This window comes from Mastigoproctus giganteus, chromosome 1, assembly GCF_048544385.1.
Source record: "Mastigoproctus giganteus isolate SK-2022 chromosome 1, ASM4854438v1, whole genome shotgun sequence".
In the NCBI taxonomy this organism is placed as follows: domain Eukaryota; kingdom Metazoa; phylum Arthropoda; class Arachnida; order Uropygi; family Thelyphonidae; genus Mastigoproctus; species Mastigoproctus giganteus.
In genome coordinates this window covers 253,111,747-253,135,201 of record NC_143575.1, presented here as the reverse complement: position 1 = coordinate 253,135,201, position 23,455 = coordinate 253,111,747, and the positions used below count along the sequence as shown (strand labels likewise).

The 23,455-nt window shown below is 35.3% G+C and overlaps 1 protein-coding gene across 1 annotated transcript in view; it reads left to right on the top strand.

Annotated features, from left to right (window-relative positions):
* The window catches only part of Nemp (Nuclear envelope integral membrane protein), a 68,592-nt gene that overhangs the window by 2,577 nt on the left and 42,560 nt on the right, over positions 1-23,455 (top strand). Inside the window, exons 2-3 of the mRNA XM_090385654.1 lie at positions 2,279-2,403; positions 12,925-13,129. Of these exons, the coding sequence (XP_090241780.1) occupies positions 2,279-2,403; positions 12,925-13,129 (330 nt within the window). The remainder of the gene's footprint in view (positions 1-2,278; positions 2,404-12,924; positions 13,130-23,455) is intronic.

Here is a 23,455-nt window from a genome sequence, read left to right as displayed (position 1 = left end):
ATGCTCCATCCTTGAGGCAGTGGACCTGTTGCCTGTATGAAATGAGTTGCACATGTTTGAATAAGTTCAGTAACATGCTCAAACTGGTGATGAGACAGTTGCTAGCTGTTTTTATCACAAAGCCATGTCTGTTGTAAAAGTAATTTATTTTCTGAGAGAGAAAAAAAAAAATCTACAGTCCAAAAATTAATAGCAGATTGTTGAAACTGCCAATACTCATTAAGGAAATATTTTAAAAAATTCTTTCTCAGTAGTTGCCTAAATGCTCATATTAAAAAAAAACATTAAATTTGTTTCACACAAAACAGTATAAAATACATACAATGCTTGTGTTATAAATACAGTCAAACATTCAACCTATTGTAAATAATTAATACATTAAAATTACAAAATGTCACAGTAACATGAAATAATTTAAAATAGTAATAAAATTGCATCTCCACCTGCAAGGAGACCTGATTGAGGAAATTAAATGCAGATGGCATCTTGACTCTTAATCAGACATACATAATTTTGCATTATACTTCCCTCATTCTAAGGAGAAAGGCACATAAACATACTGTCTGTGAAGTCCAGTTATTCAACTGGAAGAAATAGCACAAACACTAGCAACTTTTCCATTGAAGTATATGTGTTCTGATTGTGCCACCATCAGTTTTCATTGTAAGTCAGTCTTTGTAATATCACAGATATTAATTTATGCCAATTTTAATATCACAGGTTTTATAATTGATTTACAATTATTTCAGTTAACTTTTTCAGATGGTAAAGCGACAGTTTTGGCCTTCCTTCGTTTATAGCATTATTATGACTTATTACTGCAACAGTTTAGTTGCCAGTGTATGCCTGGCCTTACTCAATATTGAAAGTAGCACCCTTTTTCAATACTGTAGATAATCATTTTGAAAAAGGGTACACTTAGAAATGAGAAATTTTATTAACTCATAGAAAGAATTAATTCATTTAATAACATTGAAATGATCCATATCCCCCACAATTTCTTTAGTAGGTGCATGAAGTTTCAGGTTTCGAGGTTTTCTTTTGCTAATTACAATTTCTTGTTCTTCTTCTGGCATTTTAACCCAGGTGGGTCTTAGCCTTCTCAACAATGTTCCACCAGTAAGCCCTCCCAGAAGTCAAACTTCTCCAACTTCTTATTCTCATGATCTTTAAGTCCTCTTCTGCATCATCCATCCATCTTTTCCTGTCTTCCTCTTGCCCTCCTACTGGTAGGTTTCCATTTAATTATCCTCTTAGTTGTTCTGCTATCATCTATTCTCATAACATGTTCCAACCAGGCAAGTCTCTGCCTCTTCACAAATCTGATGTCCACATCCTGAATAAAATTGACAAGTTCATGGTTCATTCTGATCCTCCAGGATCCATCAATATCTTTAATGGGCCCCAAAGACTTTTCGCAAAATTCTATGCTCGAACCCACTCAACAACTGCTCAATTACAAATTACAACTTACTTGTAATTACGTTGCATTTTAGGGCAAAAGCCTCAAGTTGCCTAGTGAGTTAACATGCTTACAAGTTAGTGCAAATGCATCAGATCTGCTTGCAGCAGCCAACTACTAAATAGTTATAAGATCGGCATCATTATGTATATCTCATATTGTGAATACCTTCACAACGAGTTGCCATGATATTGCACTACCTCGAATAAGTAACTCTCCATAGGAAAATACTATTGTTACTTATTCTCAGCAGATGGCACCGTTTTGGAGCCGATTGGCTCCTCTTCTGTGGGTGGGCAAGCACTCTGGTGTCGCAATGATGGCAAGGCAGTTGCGAAGTATAACTCCACAATATGAGAGATGCCTGATGGTGCAATTCAAATTACTATACGCCATCCAGGCCTCTCTCATATTGTGGAGTTATACTTCACAACTGCCTTGCCATCATTGCAACACCAGGGTGCCTACCTACCCACCCACAGAAGAGGAGCCAGTCAGCTCCAAAACAGTGCCGTCTGGGTGGTGGCATCCTCTGAGAATAAGCAACAATAGTCTTCTCCTGTGGTGAAGAGTTACTTATTCAAGGTAATGCAATATCATGGCAACTCATTGTGAAGGTATTCACAATATGAGATATACATAATGATGCCAATCTTATAACTGTTTAGTAATTAGCTGCAAGCAGATCTGATGCATTTGCATAACTTGTAAATTTACTTATAATTAACAAAATCCTTTATTGTGATATCATAATTAATATAAGGTTCTATTGTAAGTAGCTCACTCTTTAAGCTAATTAATGTTGTTATATTCTAGATATAAAGGCTATATGGCTCCAGCCTGGTTATTATTACAGGAATCTTAAAAAGGAAATATCACTTGATATATACTGTTATAAAGGAGAAACAAAGTCAATACTATATATATGGAAAAGTGCATATGTAAGTATTTTGTTTTTTACTGTTTGTTTTCATGATGTCTAATTATTGGCTTTTGAGCACATCAACATTTAATAATTAAAGTGCAGTATCATTTTTGATATTGCTTTTTTTATTATTACACTTACAAAACATTCAGAAACAAAGTATATGACATTTTGTAAAATATAATTTTGAAAACGAAATGCACAAGGCATAATCCTTATGGGTTTTGATAATTAACTATATAATATCAGTGTAAATACACCATAGTTAACCCATAAAATTGAACTAAGTATGTAGCATAAAAGACATCGTTTTAATTGTATCTTATATTGTGGCTGCCTTCACAACGAGATAGCTCCTATTGCACTACTTCAAATAAATAACGCTTCTCTAGTAGAGAAGACTACTGTTATTTATTTTTCAGAGGATACCACCGCCCAGATGATCGTTTTGAAGCTATTGGGCTTCATCATCAGTGGGCGGGCAGGTACCTACCTGGGTGGTGGTATCCTCTGAAAAATAAATAACAGTAGTCTTCTCTACTAGAGAAGCGTTGTTTATTTGAAGTAGTGCAATAGCAGCTAACTCGTAAAGGCAGCCACAATACGAGATACAATTAAAATGCCTTTTACGCTACATACGTAGTTCAAATTTATAGGTTAACTATGGTGTATTTATAAAGATATTATATAGTAAAAAATCCTATATAATAATGAAAAATCAATGTCATTTGTGAATGTAGCTTGTTCAAATTACTAAAGAACATTAATTAGCCAACTCCTAAAACCACTGTAAGCCTGTAGTACAATTTATGTTCGTCTTATGAAACTTTCTTTTATGTTATTAACTTAATCTGTTTGGTAGTTATTCAATATGGTCTGAGCCTGTAACAGTAATGCTTAAAGGTATATGGGACAATGAGTAGCTTTTATTTATTTATTTTTTTTTTTTCTCATTTAGCATTTGTTTCACTTAGTAAAACAGCTGTCACAGATGATGCCTTGAATTTTAAATAAATAGTGGATTTACCTTTTCTCTTGGTGCTGTTTTATATTAAAATGATATTAGCAATTTTGTAAGCCCATATATAATGCTGTTATCTGTTAATAGAGTACAAGCCGAAACCTTAATGGCCAACTGTTCCCATTGAATAGAATTCAAATACCAGAATTCATAATTCTCTTGCAAAAAGTGAAACCCTTCCCTTCAAGATTATCTCTTTTGATTGCAGGGTTATATTTCGCTACAGCATTTGGAATAATTTGAAAATTGTGGGTATTTCTTTGTTCAGTTTCTATTTCAGAGACAGTTTAGGCCCTACAGTGATACGTTGTTTTGACTATCAAAGCTTTTGCTCATTTTCACAATTAGAGACAGCACACAATACCAGAAATTTAGGCAATGAATTGACCTAAATTGCTGGTATTGTTTTAATCTAAATAGCATTACCAAAAAGATAAATCTGTTATTTATTTAAAACTGGCAGCACCGTTGCAAGAGCCATTTCAACATTTAGTAGGTTTTCATCAATGAATGGCCTCTGTTAGCAAACTTATGCCAACTGGTGAATGATATAACATCTCAAGTTGAGTAGCAGAGTGCTGCTTTCATTTAAAAAAAAAAAAATTGCAGTTAAACACACGACAGAAGTTAATATATCTTTGCTAAATATAGGCACCTATTGAGAGACAAGTAAATGTCAAAACAGCTGTCATGATGATTCCTTGAAATTTAAATAAATATTGAATTTTCCTTTTCTCTTGGTGCTGTTTTATATTAAAACAATATTAGCAATTTTGGTCAGCCTATAGATAAGGCTGTTATCTCTTAAGAGTCCATAAGCCCAAGCCTTGATGGCCAAATATTGGTCTTTAGAAGTACAAAAATGCCCCAAAACTGAAATTGAATATATACGATTATTGCTCTCTTAAGATGTATGTTCCACATTGCTACATTATGATTACCACTCATACTTCTCATTATCAGTTGAATCCTTGGTAAAAAGGAAGTCGGGAATATTGTTTTCCTATGTGGCATCTCTAACAAGTTGATTAACATGCAGATATCTAACTAGTCAACAAATGTACTACTGCTGTATGAGTGAGTTCATCGTGGAAAGTTAGTTATGGTGATACATTTATATCACCATAACTAACTTTCCACGGCTTGTTCGGCTTGTTCCCTCCATTTATTTTTGTAAATTTTTATTGTATTCATAACTTAGTTTGTAGTATGTTCTCAATTCCAGTTTTGCTTTTCCTTTACTTATTTTACACCAGGTTGATTCAGTAGTATCTGGACAGATCTCATCTGTTAGATATACTCTTAACTGATTGTCCTTCAGTTAAAAGTGTAATATCTCCTCCTCTCATTTTGTCTGTCTTTCCTGTATATACTATTTACCATATTAAAATTCTGCTTGTACAGTACATCAGAATGAAATCATTTGTTTCTAATATTGACTTTGTTACAGTCAAGTATTGTTATAATGGCTATCATAATTAACAATTTCAAGAGTACATCTATAGATCTGCATTTTTTATGTGAGTTCTAGGGATTATGTACATATATATGTTTTGTAAGTCACTTCAATCAAATTTTTTCAATTTTTCCAATACATGCAATACAGTACAATACATCTCTTATCTTTGTTTTCAACTAAATGTAGAAAAAGATTCGGGCTTACAAAAGCTGAAATTGAAGAACATAAATAGATGCAGAGGATGCTATTATAAAAAAACTAATGACAGTTTCTTTTTATGAATTTATATGATTATTTTTTTTAAATCCTGATTTAATTTTTGACAAGAATTTTAACCTAGTGTTGGCCAATAAAGTTAAAATGAGAACAAATTAATATTTTAAAGAAATTATGTTCAAATGAGGGTGGTGGTTATAGAAGTGAAATCAGGCTTAAAATCTTCCCAGGGACCAATGAAACATATGCTGAAAATCTTCTCCCACTCAACCACCCTTTTATCCATTGTAGCAACTTACCCTTAATACCATTCTGCTCCAATTTGTACAGTAGTCTTCATTGCGCAACAGTGTCAAAATCTTTCCTGAAATCCAAGTATGTATGATATCAAAATTATTTTTTGCATCCAGTTCCTTTGTAACCACATCATACACTGGTGTGCAAAACTTAAGGACCAACACTTTCTAAAGGTTACAACACCAAAATCTTTATTTAACATACTCTTCACTGATGAGAGTAGATTCAGTCTCAGCAGCAATTCTGGATCAGCCAATCTGGCTAGAGGTTGGCACACAGTATCACCCCGCAAACATAACTGAAAGGGATCGATATGGCGGTTGAGGTGTTCTCGTCTGGGAAGGCATTATTTTAGATGGGCGTGCACAACTCCAGATACTGGATGGCGGTACTGTAACCAATGCATGCTGCTATACCGAGGTAATCCTTCCCCATGTGCGTCTGTTCCAAGGTGCCACTGGCCCTGAGTTTGTGTTTATGGATGATAACGTCACACTCCATCGCACTGCAGCTTTTGATATGCTTTTGGAAAGTGAGGACATTGTTTGTATGGATTGGCCTGCCCATTTCCCCCGATCTAAATCCCATCAAACGCATATGGGACACTCTGGGGAGACACCTAGCGGCACATCCACACCCACCAGAAAATGTTCACCAGCTGAAGATGGCGCTGACAAAGTAATGGGCGATGTTACCACAAGAACTTATCAACAACATTGTTCTAAGCAGTGCTTTTTTTGTAAAAAAATTGATTCCGGTACTCATTATTTGCTATCAGGAAAAATTGAAAATTAAAAGGATATGAAAAGTACTCTAAATTTTTTTTTTTTTTCTGATATTGTTACTTTAGTAGTAATGTTTTTAGAATAAGAGCAACAAATTAAGTATATTAACACAGTTTATTAAGCATAAATTTATTATTCAAGTATATAAAAAAATAAGTAAAATGTGAGTAAAATAAGTAAAAAATAATTAACATAAGTAAAATTAATTTCATAACAAAGATTTTGTAGAATATTCCAAATTTTTATTAAGTTCTTTATCCAACACCCTATGCCAGGTGTTGGCAACCTTTTTTAAGTGAAGAGCCATTTTTGATCTAATTAAAAAAATGAGAGAGAGAATCCGAAGAGCCTCAGCTCAAGTTGGGTGGAGGGGGGGGAGGCAAGAGTTGTTTAAGAAATCGAATAGAGTGGGAAGGTGTTTATTAAAAAAAAAAAAAAAAATATATATATATATATATATATATATATTGAAATATTATTTATTAATACTGAAAAAACGTAACAAACACCCAATTAGGTACAAATTAATGTGACTTTTGCTGATGAACTTCTTGAGCAAGTCTCTCAACATCATGCAAGTTTGTCGTAATTAAACATGCTGAGCTTTAAACATGCTCACATTGTTCAGACGACGGTTTCTTGATTTATTTTTAATATAGTTCATGTTCAAAAATATTTTCTCGCAGAATCAAACCAAAAACTGAGAGGAGTCCAAACGCAACTATTTTCAAATTTATATGAGTCTGGTAATCATCTATTGTTTAATATATATTAAACTCATCTATCGCCGTCCATTTGTATAGAATTGCAAGGGCAGCCTTTTGCCTCTCCAAATCCTCAATTTCAAATTTTAAGGCATTTTATTTGCACTCCACATGTCCTTGATTTTTAAGTCCTCTTAAAGCTGTAAAGTTAAAGAACCACGGTTACGTGGTAAAAGAGCTGCAAGTGGCTCGCGAGCCACAGGTTGCCGACCCCTGTCCTATGTCGACTTCTTTTCTTTCTCTTTCTGTGTCAGTTGTTGAATGACATTTCCGAAGCAGCCATGAATTGACATATTTTGCTGGATCGAAGCGGGTTAGCAGTGAGCCTACAATTTTAAAACACAGTAATGAAGAAACTGTTTTTGTCATCAACGAAGGGCTGGTTGGGCTGGCGATCAGATTCATTTGTGAAATCCTCATTTACATTCACTCAGTCAAATTGGTATCATGCTCAGAGAGTTCATCAAATTCTTCAATTCTTCTGAAACCTTATCAATTAGGTATCCACGAATTGCATCTGTTTCATTTAACTGTAACCTAATTGACAATTTTCTAGCTTCGCTTTCACCAAATTACAACAATTCATGTTTAGAAGGTTTAATACCTTCGTTGTCCTTGTTTTCCTTCTCTCGTCATCGGTATTGTCACTAGTTCTTAAATTTGATTTTTTTTTTTTTTTTTTTTTTTGAAACTGTCCAAAATGTCGGTGTCATTTGGATATTCAGGTACTGTGACCATGTAAACAGAGATAGGGAAAATTTATTGAAAAATGTGGATGACGCACTTCCGTGAAACAACAGATGGTTATTTGTCGGTGTAGAAGAAAATCACTTTTGTAATTCTCGAACGGGGCCCTTACTGTTGATTCACAGAGGTGTCCAACCTACATCTGCGAGGAAAGTGAACTAAAACAGAAAACAGCATTTAAAATTTTATTATTTATGAAAAAAAAACTCTCATTAACTGTTTTGTTCAGTAAATGTAATTGTGTATTGTATTTAATAAAATTTTCAAATACTTTCTTTGAATTTTTTTTGAATATGGCCACTGTACGGGAAAAGGTTGGCCACCACTGCAGTAGAAGATTGGCCAGAGCCCATTGGGAATATACCTTGATCTGTTCACTCTTGACTAGCGCGACTCCTCCGCATGAGGGGCAGGTGGTCGAATAAGTTTTACCAGGTACCACTAAGTTGTAGAATGCTTTAGCTCTCTTAATTCGCCAGCAGGACTAATTGCCTTAACGCCAGAAATGTGAAAAGTGCATACCGAGTTAATTCACTCCTAATCCGTTCGCCATATGAAAATTTTCTTTGCTCAACTTAAAGTATTTTAAATGTAACTTCCAAGGAGAAGTCAAAATAATTCACTATAAAAGGACTTTGTTAAACAGAGGTCTGACTGAGTAATTTAGAATTATAAAAATGGTTATACAGTTTTATATAGAAATATCTTAGCAATAGACAGTAAAAAATGCAAATTTCAATAATTTTAAGCTTATTTGAATAATAGGTAAACATGTAAAAAAAATTTATGGAATATTATAAATTTCGGAGTGCACTGCATCCAAATGTCACACTTCACTGTTAATAAAGGTGCCGGTATGGAGTACAGTTGCATACCATCCCAAAAAAAGAGCACCGGTTCTAAGTATTGACAGGTGGTGCAAAGCCTGCATCGACATTAGGGGTGGCCATATCTCCTACTAAGGAGATATGGCCACCCCTAATGTCGATGCAGGCTTTGCACCACCATATGGCCACCTCTTCCTTTGTTCCATCTTTGGCAGTGATGCATCTGTATCATGGCAGCAAGTGTTGTGTTGCCATTTTTGAATAAAGTACCTCTGTACCGTTTTGTTTCCGTTGTTATGTCGGTATTGTTTCCTTCATCATTTCTGTACCTCATGAGGTTCCTTTGGTGTGCTTTTCCCATATCCAGGCCACTCCTATGAGAAGCTACAGGTGAAAACCTGACTGTCCTTAAAGTTTGCACACCATGTAGTATCCAATCAGATTTGTCAGACAAGACTTTCCCTTAACAAACCCATGCTGTGTCTGAATTATTGCTGCAGTCTTGTCTAGATGATCCTGCAATGCATCTTTAAACAGTGACTCCATTATTTTACCCGGAACAGAAGTTAAACTAACTGGTCTGTAATTATTCGTGTCACCCTTTGATCCCCCTTTGTGAATTGGGGATACATTGACACATCTCAAGTCGGTGGGGACCTCCCCTGAGTCCAAGGATGCTCTCATAATTATGGCTAAGGGTTGGCTTAGTTCCTTTACTGACTCCTTTAATATAACTGGATAGATCCCATCCACCCCAGGTGCCTTTCTTATGTTTAACTTCAATTTCTCCTCCACTTTGCTCTCGTTATTACAAAATCATTAAGCACCCTGCTACAATTTGATAACCTTCTGGCATTTTCTTTCTTGAATAACTCCTCGTGTTAATGTAGGTGCAAAATACCCATTGTTTGTTTGCTATCTGTGCAGGATCATCAACAGTGGAACCATCGATATCAAGTGGACCAATCTAATTCGTCCCCTTTCTTTTAGTGTTTATATAATTAAGAAATCCTTGCTGTTTTTCTTAGCATTCTTTGCCAAAGGATTCTTGTAATCTGCCTTCACTTGCCTAATCTCCTTTGTGACTTGATTACAGATTAACTTATATCTGCCTTGGGCTTCAGTGTCACCTGATAATTTATATGCATATAATTGCATTTTTCTTCTCTGCCTGTTAGTCTCATTAGTTCATTTGACAACCATTTAGGCCTAAACCTTGAACAATATTTCTTAATAGGTATGAAACATTTAGTAGCCTCCACGATTAATTCCTCGAATGCTTCCCACTTAGAATTTGCTTTTGCTGTTAGTAACATCATCAGTTGGTCCCACTGTACAGAATTTAAAACTGTCTGAGATCACTGTAGTCACCTTTACGGAAGCAGAAACCCTTTTCTTTACCTCTTATGGTAATTATATCTTTAAGTAAATCCCACATCAGTACACTTTGATCACTGCCACCTAGTGGTTCCTTTATCTCCAAATTCTTAAAACACGAATGATCACTGCTGATAATCAGATCAAGAGTATTATGGTTGCCTCTCGAACATGCTGCTGCAGAAAACAATCATCCAATAAATCCACAAAAGTCTTGCTAATGTGCGACTGACCAACCCACAAATTCCAGTGAATATCTGGGAAGTTAAAATCTCCCATTATAAGACATTCTGATTTACTAGCCCACTCTATACAATTCTCTGTACAATTGTTCATTGTACTCATTCGAGTCATTAGGCCTATAACATATTAAATCCAATATGTAATCTATTGTTAAACTATTTCTCACCTTAGTACAAATTATGTTGATTAAACTGAAACCTCTTTCAGCTTTAGCACTGCTGATTGCAGTAGTGCTATCTTTTTAGCATTTTTACAAGGGCAAGTAGATGGTTCTAGGAAATCAAAATAATTTTTAATTTTTTCATCGTTATTTCTATCTGATAAAAGATAAATTCATGTGTTGAATTATATTTTCTAGTAACATATTCCTAAGAAGAGCATTGAATTTATTATTTTTATTAAATGGAATATCTTTAAACTTATCTGATTTAATCAAATCTTCAACTTGCGATTCATGTTTTCCAGTATCAACTTTTAAATTTTCCAAAGCTTCTATTGTGCATTTGATTAATTTTTGCACTAATGTTAGCTAATCTTTTTGCCAGACTAGAATAAGAAGAACTTGAAAAATGCACATATAATGCAGGATATGCATGCCATACAGCAGTATCAGCTCATGAACTACATGCACCCATTGTGGTCCCAGTACTCAACCAGTTTTAACCAAGTTTGTTAGCTATATGGGCGCCTCCGTAACCAGATGGGCAGGAGCAGCAGTTCGTAGCACACGCTTCTTGATTAGACCGGGGTTCGAGCCCTTGACCACCAAATACGGAAGATGCGGAAAGGTCAGGGAATGACCACTGCATATCCCTGGAGCAATATAGCCTTAGTTGCTAATGCTCCTAAAAACCAAATAACAACAACATTGTTAGCTATAGTTTCTTGCTCAATTTGATTTTTATTAGATTGGCAACAAATAGAATAAATTTTATCTAAAATATTTTAAGATGATTAACTTGTTTTATTTAAGATATTGCATCGTCAAGTGATAATTGCATTTTCCGATTGAAACAGTACCAAATATCGATTTTTAAGAAAATTTTCTAACAACTTAGTAGCTATTGGATTTTCTGTGTCACCATATACAAGCTTATTGCCCAAATGCCACTAGTCATTGTGGATTGAAGTATGTGCTGCTCTACAGTTTATAGCCATTGTCAGTTTTTAACAATTGGTGCTCAAAATTCTTTAAAATTTTAACAATTGACTCGCACAAGCTGGTGCGAGCCATCTCCAGCACTCCACCGGTATTAAGACTGCGTTAACAAAACAGTTTAAATCCTACCATCAACAAAAACACGAGAGGAGAAAATAGCCCTACTTTGCATCATAATATTTTACCTTGTTCTGTATCTTGGCTTAAAAATTTTCACTCTTCCAGTTTGAATTCATAAAAATTTGTAAATTGCATATTAATGTAAATGGACATATTCATTATGTTTATTTTAATTTTATGCTTTGCTACTTCATATGATCTATTCTTTAACCATTGTAATAAAAATAAGTGATCTCTTTTTGCTTTACCAATACAAGAATTAGAATTATTATTATAACACTAAATTGATTTGTGCTATTATATTTCTTGTATTGTGTGTAGAATATGCTCTTTTTGAATCTGAATTTCTTTCTGCTTCCACTGTGTCAGTCCTTCCGTAGACATTATGCAGAAATAAGTACATTCTGATCACATATAAAGAGGATCTTATATATGTAGTCTAAATTGGTTTATATACAAACCAATGAAATTCGAAAAGAAAGTGAAATTCGTTCAAACAAAAACAGTAACTGAGCCATGGTCTTTCCATTTAGCACAGAGCAGTTGCAATGTTATGTTAGTCTTAGAATTTAGAATTGTTACAAAGAATGTTTAAAAAAAATTTTAAAATTATCCTTTAGGAGTGAAAAGGCTATATACCCAACATCTATTCTACAAATGCTTATTAGATCTAATGTCTTCAAACTGAAATTTACCTGATCGATCAATGCTATTAAGAGTTGCCATAAGGCTCCTGGAACATAATATATGTCTGTGACTATTTTTCTTCAGTTAAAAACAGAATTTGATTGTTTTATGCCATTCTACTTACAAATAGTCATACATCAAGTATTGAAGTATATGTAAATGGAAAGTTAGCATTAGCAGAGGCATATGATACAAGAAAGCAAGCTTATACAGCATCAGCCAAAAAAAAAAAAAAAAAAAAACTTCCCATTTCACCCATCCATTCGCTCCAAAAATTTGTCCACTTCTTTAAAGGAAAATTTTTGCTCATCTATTCTACAACTGTCTTTACTCAATTTGAGTTTATGCCCCCTCAGGTTAGTTCTAACAGTGACAGGCTGCCAACATAATCATAACGAATACAACACTGCTATTGCCCTGTGCTAAATGGAAAAACCAAGGCTCAATTACTGTTCTTATGTTTGAAAGAATTTCACTTTATTTTCAAATTTAGTTGGTTTATATATAAACCAGCTTAGACCACATATATAACGTCCTCTTTATATGTGTGACCAGAATCTACTTATCACTGTTTCTAATGAAATTTTAGTGTATCACTTATGCTTATCTGTGACCAGAGGCAGGAAGGACTGGCCATAAGACACGTTCTGGTTTCCATTCGTAGAACCATGTTTCTTTCAGAGTTGACTGCTCGATGGATGAAGAAGACTATGAATTTGTTAGATCATATTACTGATTTGTGAATGTTACTATATTTTAATACTAATAATGACATAAAAGTTTAATGCTGAAGTTGTGCGTGTTAGGAGTAAAGTTTTTCCTCGTTATTTTCTAGTTGGAGTTTCATCAAGTACCACTGGATTATTCACTTTTTGGAGGGGATAATGATACAGATGTGTATGATAAATATATAAAGCATAAAACAAGTTGGCTTCCTATCCTTCCATGGCAGCATGCCACACTTGCATTTCCCTCTTTTAACCAATACTGCATTGGCATTTCATCCTCTGAAGATTATATCCTACAGTTCAGAGTAAGAAGTAGGTTATTTTAATTCTGTTATTAACGTTTAAATAATAAATTTTAAAGTTCTTGGTTTTAACTAGCTATTAACTAATAGCATAACACAAATGTTTTGCAATTTGTAGCATTATCACACCATAAGACTATTTACACGATGCTCAGTTTTACAGAAACACTTTTATGAGTTTAGCTACAATTAGCCCTCGTGGGTAGCACTGTTGGTAGAATCGCCACCCTCCTCACACTGGGTTTAGACCTGAGTTCAAATCCTATCGATGATGGGAGAAATTTTTATGTTAAGGTTTTTCGTCCAGCAAACAAAAAATGGACCTCAGAACACACAATTTACAGACTATATACATGGAACAATATGGCCTTAGTTACTGATGCTCCTAAAATCCTACTACAATAACATTAGCTTCAATTAAAATCAGAATTTAATTATTTTTTTGTGGGATACACCAGTGATGAAAAGATGAAAGTCATTGCTGGTTTATCACTACTGCTTTATGGCCTGAAATGACCAAATCTCTAAAATTAGAAAGGATAGAAGGACTTGTTTGTAATCAGCAATTTATCTGCCTAGTAAATGTAGTCTTGTTGATCACAGCAGAACAAGCTTTGCATTACCACAGATTACCTTAGTATTTTACTATTAAACATATGCCATTTTGTTTAAAAGTATTACAACACCAAGCCAACTTTGTGATAATGACAGTTTGTTTTTCAAACGTTAAGACATTGCATATACTAGGAAGAATAAATGGACAGGATGACAATCTGCCTGCTTTTTATAATTGGTAGTTTAGGCTTGAAGTAACAGAGTGGTCACACATGAGAGTGACACAGATTTGAGTGAACCATGGTTCAAGCCTGCATAACTGCTAAATATGGTTAATGATTATATTCACTGTCAAAATGGCTCACTATAAACTCCTGACCTGGTAGCCATGCCGGAGTATAAGCAGAACATGAGACCTGATGTAGCTGAATGGTCAAGCATGAGTGTAGTAATGCATACTCATTTAAGTGGATGATGTTTCGAGCTCATGTGACTGCTAAATACAGTTAACCATTGCATTTGTTGTCAAAATAATTGTGAACAGTGGTCATGCCAGAATATAAAAAAGAACATTGTTTAATTTTTTTTCATCTTTATTTCACCTCCTACAAATGGTTCTCTTGTGACCTTCCTCAAAGAATGAAGATAACATTAGCCTTGTGCTTCACCTCTATTTCCTTCATTGGTGATCTCAGCAAACTCCTCCTGCAGACCAAAAACACCTTTTCAGTGTCCCATTTGATTTTTCTTTATAAAGAAATCAGAACCTTAAATGACGATGATAGCAGAAAGTCAGCTCCTAACTTTTGTGACATATTTTTGCACACTTATTCTGCTGGTAATTTTTCTGTAGTGTATAAATTTGCTAGTATCCAAACTACTCCTAAAAACAGAGGCAAATCTTGGTCATCCTGTTATTCTTATTACCTTTTCTCTAATTCTTTCTAAAGTAATCCATAAATCCATTAACCTTTTGAAAAATGCAAGATCTGTCATAGCCTTACATCTTTTGCATCCATTTTTCACTTAGAAGTAGTAATAATCCTCTGCTTAGGGATATCTGGTGCTCTCAGGTTAATCTGTTACTTTTTTTTTTTTTAGTTAAAATATTCTGCTGTCACAGCAGAGAAAAACACAATATAACAGTTGTTGTTGCTTGAAGATTCTTGATTTTCACCCAACTGTTTGATGATAGTTTCCTTCTGTGTTTGTTAATACCACATAACATGTGCTTTTGCTATTATTTATAAGAAACTCCATTGTTCTGCTCTTGACTTCCAATTTTAGATAGTTAAAAATAAATGACTTAGCGGAACTGTTTTTATTTGTCTGTTTAATTTTATTTGTCACACAAAGGAATTCCTTATGAGTGCCAATATGTGAATTTATCTGAAAAATAAAATAGGAGATTAAACTTTTGGTGATGCCATTTTGTTTAAAGGTATTAAAACACCAACCCAACTTTGTGATAAAGATAGTTTGTTTTTGCAATGAGCATTAAAACCATTGCATATACTGATATAACTATGACAGTATGAATACAAAAGTTTTTTTTTATATTTTCAATGTTACCATAGTTAACATATTCTGAAAAAATGAATGCAAAATGACGTTTGTATACAGCCACATCTAAATGTTGGGAAAGTTTGGTTTTTAAAATTACATAAAGTGATTACTGTAGCCACGAATATAATGTATTCGTGGCTACAGTAATTGTGGTGCAGTGTTTCTTGTCATATGGCAGCACTTCTTTTCTTGGAGGATACTGTTGATGGAAACATGGAGATCTTCTAAATCTGTTCATTTAATTGCTGGAAGTTGATGAACATGAAAGCTGACTTTGGCAGGATCTCTTGCATAACTTTTAGGAAGCAGGAAAACTAGCAAAATCCCAACAAAACAATGTCAGTATTAAACATGACCAATAAAAAAATCTCCATTTAATTAATTCCAATGATTGTATTAAACTCTGTTTAAAAATAAATATCATATTTATTGGAATTAAGTAAATTAAACTTCAAAAAAGTATTTCCAATTAAATAAATAATCTTACTTTAAAAAAGTTGTTTCAGATTTACTTTAGAATTTGTTTTTAAGTCAGAGAAAAAAAAATTGTAAAAGAAAGGAATGTGTTAACTAAAATAATTTCAAATTGGAGTTGCCAGATAAGCAACCTATTCCACTGTTCATTCAAATTAGGAAATGGAAACGACAATTCATGTAGAGAACCACACCTATGTTTGGTTTGGTCCTATATTTTATTTTATAATAAAATCTTAAATTATCAAGTCAAAGATTTTTCTTAAAAAAGATGATTTTTTAACCCTCCCGTATCTGGGAGAGTTGGAAGCTTGACCAACTCAACAACAAATCCCAAATGTAGCTGTCAGTGGCAAAAGGTTGTACCAGGCTTTCCAAAATTGTATTGAATTTTCATTGGGAATGATGTTAAGACCTAAATGTAAATAAAAGGATGAACTCAGAGATCCTTCCCCCCCCACACACACACCAATTGCGTTGAGATATAATAGAGCAGAACATGTAAAATTATTAAATTGCCTATGCTGAAGATGAACCCTACCTTCTAATCAAACCATATATCAAACCAACCGAAATTTCATTTATTATTTTTAACTGAAATAACGTTAATAAAAACCATACAGGTTTAATTATAGTTAAAATTTTTAAAAGACAAGTTTAAAAGATTTTTGTAATAAATAAAACTTTTTTTTTTTAACAAAAACAAAATATTTGTTGTACCATTAACTGAATAGAATGAAATGTTGTTTTATCTAGGTCTTAACCTCATTCCCTTCGAGAATGCAATCTCATTTTGGGGAAAGCTTAACACAACTTCTGGTTGTCAATTCTCTTAGAGATTTGTAGATGAGAAGACCAAATTTCTAACTTGAGGTAAGAGAATTTTCACTCTTTTGCAAGCAAAATCTTTGAATTTGTGATTTAATATTACAAAATAAAAAGGTTAATTTGGCTGGCTGGTTATGTGAATTTTCCTTTCCGTTTCTTAGTGTGATATAATACTGAATTTAAGTTACTTCTCTGGCATTTTAAATTTGAAATTATTTTGATTACTATTCTCTCCTTTCTTTTTGTTTGTGGATTGGAAAATAAATTCCACCATGAATTTAGAAGCATTGTCTGTTTTTGAGGGCAAGATTATCTAGTTAATTGGTAGTTTCTTTTGTCATTGAAATTACTTAGCGTGGATATTATGCCTCATAAAATATATGATGCAGCAATGCTCTCTATCAGTTTAAACAAACATATCGGCATATACAAGGATTTTTTTGCAAAATATAAACTTTCAGAACACGGAGGAAGGCCTCCTATGAAAGAAGGGATCTGGTGTGGAGTCCTCCCCAAGATATTTTTTTAGAAAATCATGGTGCCAAATTTTCGAATTTGGGGGTTTTTTATAAAGTCTTAAACAGCTAGTCTAAATACTTTTTTCTTTTTTTTTTCTGGGATCTCAATAAAAAATTATTTTATCATTTTGGCCACTTGTTACTTTTGCCACTCTTCCTGCATTCTCGCTTTAACTCATCTTTTTCTTTATTTGATACTTCAATAATATCTCACTTACACAATAAACAGAATTCATTCTCATTTCCCAGAGATGCTTTTAAATAATGATGTCATAAGCACTAATTTTACATTTCAAATGACAGAAGTACAGTAAATTGGACAAAACTAATTTAATGGGTATTATTTTTTTATTATTTATAAAGGGTTCTATAAAAATTTCTGCAGTAAAAGCATGTTATCATATTTCTTATCGTATTTTTTTTTTTTTTATTTACTGTTAATGTGTATGGCTGCATGATGGCCCTGAATGCACCATGGTTTTATTAAGTTTTTTTAATTATTAAGCATTGTGATTGGCAATTGCTTCAGCAGATGGGTCACAAAGCCAAGCTGTGCATCTAGCTTAATTCTCTGCTGACACACAATGTACCAACAGCATTAGTATGTTGTTGGTACATTGTAATAAAAACAAAATATATATGATTTTTTTTTTTTTTTTTTTTTCATTTCTTTTTAATTTCAAGTGGATCTAATTTTGGTCAAGTTTGGTCAATCTGTGACATTCAAATCCTCTGCACCTGCACCTTCATAATGGTGGGACTGTTAATAACCCTGGGTATAACTCCCATGTGCAAGTCCCAAAATACGACACCTGGTGTACTAGAAGTGACCACCCAAGTGCGAACCAACATAAGCAGAGGTCGAGGTGTGGCACCCACACCACATTAGCATTAGTAGAGGCATATGATGCAAGAAAGCAAGCTTATGCAGCATCAGCCAAAAAAAATTCCACTTCACCCCTCCGTTCGTTCGAAATACCTGTCCAGCTGAGCCTTAAATTTATTTAGGCTATCAACTTCCACAACAAGGGATGGAAGTCTGTTCCACCAATCAACTACCACTGGCTAAAGGCAAATTTCCGGACATCTCTCCTACATCTGTCTTTCCTCAATTTGAATTTATGCCCTCTCAGGTGATTATTCTGAGCAAGAGGCAGAATCCCATCAGCATTGAGCATACTCAAACCATTCAAGGCTTTATACACCTCTATCAGATCACCTCGCCGGTGCCTAGTCTCCAGACACTGTAATTTGCAAAACTTAAGCCTTTCTTCGTAAGAGCAACCCTTTGTTCCAGTCACTAATCTTGTTGCCCTTCTCTGTACTCGTTCCAGCAGCTCCACATCCTTCTTGAAATGAGGCCTCCAGACCTGTATACAGTACTCAAAGTGTGTCCTGACCATTGCCTTATACAAGGGAATAATCACCTCCTTATCCCTGCTAGAAAAATTCCTGTATATCATTGATAAGATACCATGAGCTACTCTTGCAACCCGTCTGCACTGCTCAGAGAACTTCATATATGCGTGCACAATTACTCCCAGGTCCTTTACATTCTCTACCACTGTCAGTGTAGTACCACAGAGTTGATACGTTGCTCTGGAGTTGCTGTTTCCCATATTTAGTACTTTACATTTGTCAATGTTAAACTTCATTTGCCACCTCTCAGCCCATCTGCTCAACCTTTCCAGATCCTGTTGCAGCAGCATAGTGTCAGTAGTGTCCTTAACAACCTTGCCAACCTTTGTATCGTCTGCAAACTTGAACATTAAGCTTGATATACCATCATCAATATTATTTATAAATACAGAAAACAATAATGGACCCAACACCCAAGTGCAAACCGACATAAGCAGGGGTCGAGGTGTGGCACGCACACCACATGGAGGAATGCCACCCCTCTGTGTTACCAGGAAATACTAGGTGGCAGATGACTCATCAATCAGTGCAATACCACCACTTTGCTTATTGGAGGCTTGAGGTAGTGGAACCCATGTTTAATCTGCAGAGCAAAGCTCTGGCAACTAGATAGTCCACCAGACCAAACCTATTGGTAACTCTCTAGGAGGCTTGTGTATAATCTCGGATCAGCCAGTGTATAATCTCGCTGCCTCTACTCTGCCAGATAGAGACTGCAGGGAGTGCTAGTAGAGTGTATGTGGGGGCATTGTCAAGTCAACATTATGCCAAAGAACTGGGTATATTCTTGCCCATGTGTGACCCATATCCAAAAATTTCATTACTTCATACAGAAAATTCTTGTACCCTTTCTTACTTCTGAATACACCACGAATTGTCAAACTAATAGAGAAAACTTATCTGTGAAAAGACCTAAATCTCCCAAAAACTTACTCATTGATTTCACAAATATATGTGGTCCCAGTTCTAATTTCAAAGATGTCCATTTCCACTTAGCCTGCCAAACCCCATGTACTTTTTCTGACAGAATCCCAGTTATCGGTTGATTCAATGACTGCTCATCTCAGTTGTTGGGTTTATTTTCTGTATGATTCCTTTCGCTTCAAATGTGGTACTTGTGCATATGTCAATTCTGATATTTTCCATTAGAGACTTAGTAATTTGGAAACTCCTCTTTTTGATCTTCTCTGGGCTTAAAATCTCTCTACTACATTCTGTCAAATTATATGATGAGAGCCTTGTCGATCAATTCGGCCCTGGAGAGATTGCGCAAGGGGTAAAATTTTTCTTCAACTGGTCTGTGCTTGTTAACAGGAGAGATTGCTTCTACAGGGATGGCATACACTTAAATAGAAAGGGTGCAAGAATATTTGCTGATGCTATTGAGGCAGAGTTAGGTGGGTCAGAAAGATGCTAGCCTGGGGGGGATACGCAGACTAATAAATTAACAGTAGCCGCTGGCAGAGGTGAAAGTGATTCTTACACTGCTTCTATTGAAATGAGCAGCAAGCCTGGAAAACAAGGTGCAAGGAATTCCAGAGACTGCTGGGAGTCATTGTGGAACAAGTAAATACATGGGCTGTATTAGGGTAGCTAAGAATAGAAACAGGTGCATGTATACTTGTGTGTACACCAATACTAGGAGTTTGGTAAATAAATTTGATGAATTTGAGGAGTTGGTCAAAACTTCAAAGGCAGGTATTGTTGGGATAACAGAGATGTGGTGTCACACAGATATAAGGAATGGAGAACTGGAATTTGGGCAATGTGTACAGGAAGGATAGACATATAGGAAGGGAGGAGGGGTTATGCTATTGGTTAAGAAACACATAAAATCCAAGGAAGTACAGCCAATCGACATGGCTGGACAGGGCATTGTTGAGTCAGTTTGGTGTGACATAAACACTGGGAAAGCAAAATTAAGAGTAGGAGTGTGTTATAAGCCTAATGATTGTGATGAGTATAATAAACAACTGTACAGAGAAATAGAGTGGGCCAGTAAATCAGTGTCTTATAATGGGGGATTTTAATTCCCCAGATATTGTCTGGAATTTGTGGATTGGTCACTCACACACTAGCAAGGCTTTTACAAATTTATTGGATGATTGTTTTCTACATTAACATGTTCAGGGGAGCAACTAGAGGAAGTAATACTCTTGATCTGATTATCAGTAGTGATTCTTCATACATTAAGAATCTGCAGATAATGGAACCACTAAATGGCAGTGATCACAGTGTGCTGAAGTGGGATTTATTCAAAGAGGCAACTACCATCATGGGTAAAGGGAAGGGTTTTTACTTTCATAAAGGTGACTATGGTGGTCTGAGACAGTAGTTAAATTCTATATGGTGGGACCAACAGTAAATTCAAAATGGGAAGCATTCAAAGAATTAATCTACCCCAAGGGCTCACATCTGGTGAGTATGGGCTTGGCATACCCAGGGTTCTGAGCGCTGGATATCACCATTCTTCTCTTTCTTGGTGATTCCCTTCTGATTCTTGTTCTCTCTCTCTCTCTCTCTCTCTCTCTCTCTCTCAGGGTAATTGAGAAATTTTTTTTAGGTGGTGCAGCATAAGCCTTAGGCTTCCTTGCACCATACGCTAATAATAATAATAAAAATCTTGGAAGCTACTAAGCTTTTCATACCAACTAAGAAATACTGTTCAAGATTTAGGCCTAAATGGATGTCAGATGAACTAATTAGACATGTGGCAGAGAAGAAAAATGCATGGGATACATATAAATTAATGGGTGAAATGGAAGCCTATGATAGATATAAGCTGGTCTGTAACCAAGTCACAAAGGAGGTTAGGCAGGAAAAGTCTGATTAAGATGCAAAGAAAAACAGCAAAGAGTTCTTTACTTATGTAAACTCCAGAAGGAAGGGGATGAATCAGATTGGTCCACTTGATATTGGTGGTTCAACTGTTGATGATCCTTCTCAGATAGCTAACAAACTAAATGAGTATTTTGCATCTACATTCACACATGAGGAGTTATTCAGGGAGGGGAATGATAGATATGTATTAAACTCTGGAAGTAAGCTAGATAATCTTGTAATAACTGAGAGGAAAGTGGAGGAAAAATTGTTGAAGATAAACATAAGAAAGGCACCTGGGGGTGGATGAAATCTATCCAGTTATATTAAAAGAGGCAGCAAAGGGAATAAGCAAACCCTTAATCATAATTATGAGAGCTTCCTTAGACTCAGGGGAGTTACCCATGGACTCAAGATGCGAATGTGACCCCAATCCACAAAAGAGGATGAAAGGGAGACACAGGTAATTACAGATCTGTTTGTTTAATTTCTGTTCCAGGGAAATTAATGGAGGCACTAGTTAAAGAAGAACTGCAGGATCATCTGGACAAGACTTCAGTTATAGCTCGGACACAGCATGGGTTTGTTAAGGGAAAGTCTTGTCTGACCAATTTGGTTGGATACTATGATGTGGTCAGAAAGGAACTGGATGCAAAGAATAATTTTGATATTATGTATTTGATCTTAGAAAGGCTTTTGATACTGTTATACATGGAAGACTGCTGCACAAAATGGATCAGTGTGGCATTGAAGGTAAATTGCTGCTATGGATAAAGGGATGGTTGAGTGGGAGAAGATAGAGAGTGGTAATCAATAGACACTGCTCTTCGTGGATTAATGTTATTAGTGGAGTCCCCCAGGGTTCAGTGTTGGGTCCATTGTTTTTTTCTGTATTTATTAATGATATTGATGATGGTATATCAGGCTTAATGTCCAAGTTTGCAGACGATACGAAGGTCGGTAGGGTTGTTAATGACACTAATGACAGTACCCTACTGCAACAGATCTAGAAAATTTGAGCTGGTGGGCTGAGAGGTGGTAACTGAAGTTTAACATTGACAAATATAAAGTAGTGCATATGGGAAGTAGTAAACCCAGAGTAACGTATCAACTGTATACACTGACAGTGGTAGAGAGTGAAAAGGACCTGGGGGTAATTGTGCAGGCAGATATGAAGTTTTCTGAGCTGTGCAGTCTGGAAGAGTAGCTCTTGGTATCTTGTCAATGATATACAGGAATTTTAATAGCGGGGATAAGGAGCTGATTATTCCCTTATATAAGGCAATGGTCAGGCCATGCCTTGAGTACTGTATACAAGTCTGGAGGCCTCATTTTAAGAAAGATGTAGATCTGTTGGAACAAGTACAGAGAAGGGCAACAAGATTAGTGAATGGAACAAAGGGTTGCTCTTACGAAGAAAGGCTTAAGTTTTGCAAATTACAGTGTCTGCAGACGAGGCACCTGCGAGGTGATGTGATTGAGGTGTATAAAGCCTTGAATGGTTTGAGCATGCTCAATGCTGATGAGATTCTTCCTCTTGCTCAGAATAATTGCCTGAGAGGGCATAAATTCAAATTGAGGAAAGACAGTTGTAGGATAGATGTGCGGAATTTTGCCTTTAGCCAGCGGGTAGTTGATTGCTGGAACAAACTTCCATCTGTCATTGTAGAAGTTGATAGCTTAAATAGATTTAAGGTTGAACTAGATAAACGTTTGGAGCGAGTGGATGGGTGAAATGAGAAGGGTGGGTGTGTTTTTTTTTTTTTTTTTTTTTTTTTTTTTTGGCTGATGCTATATAAGCTTGCTTTCTTGCATCATGTGCCAGTGCTAATCCTGCACGGATTTGCATTCATAATTGAATTGAACCAAAATTCATCTGTTGCCTCTATCATTCTCCCAACTCCATAATCACTTGGAACTTTTTGACTTCCTCTCTTTGAAACTTGACTTTCCCCAATAAAACTTTCCTGACAGTGAGGTAATTTCCCTTGGTGATTTCATTGTTCACAACTCCAGCTATCTTCTGATATTTAGTCACATGGACCCTGCTGGTTGAGTGAGACTGAGTTGAGGCCTTTGCAATTACTATTGACCTCGCACAGATTGTTTATTTACCTACTAGAATACCAGACATCCCTAATCACACAGCCAGCACA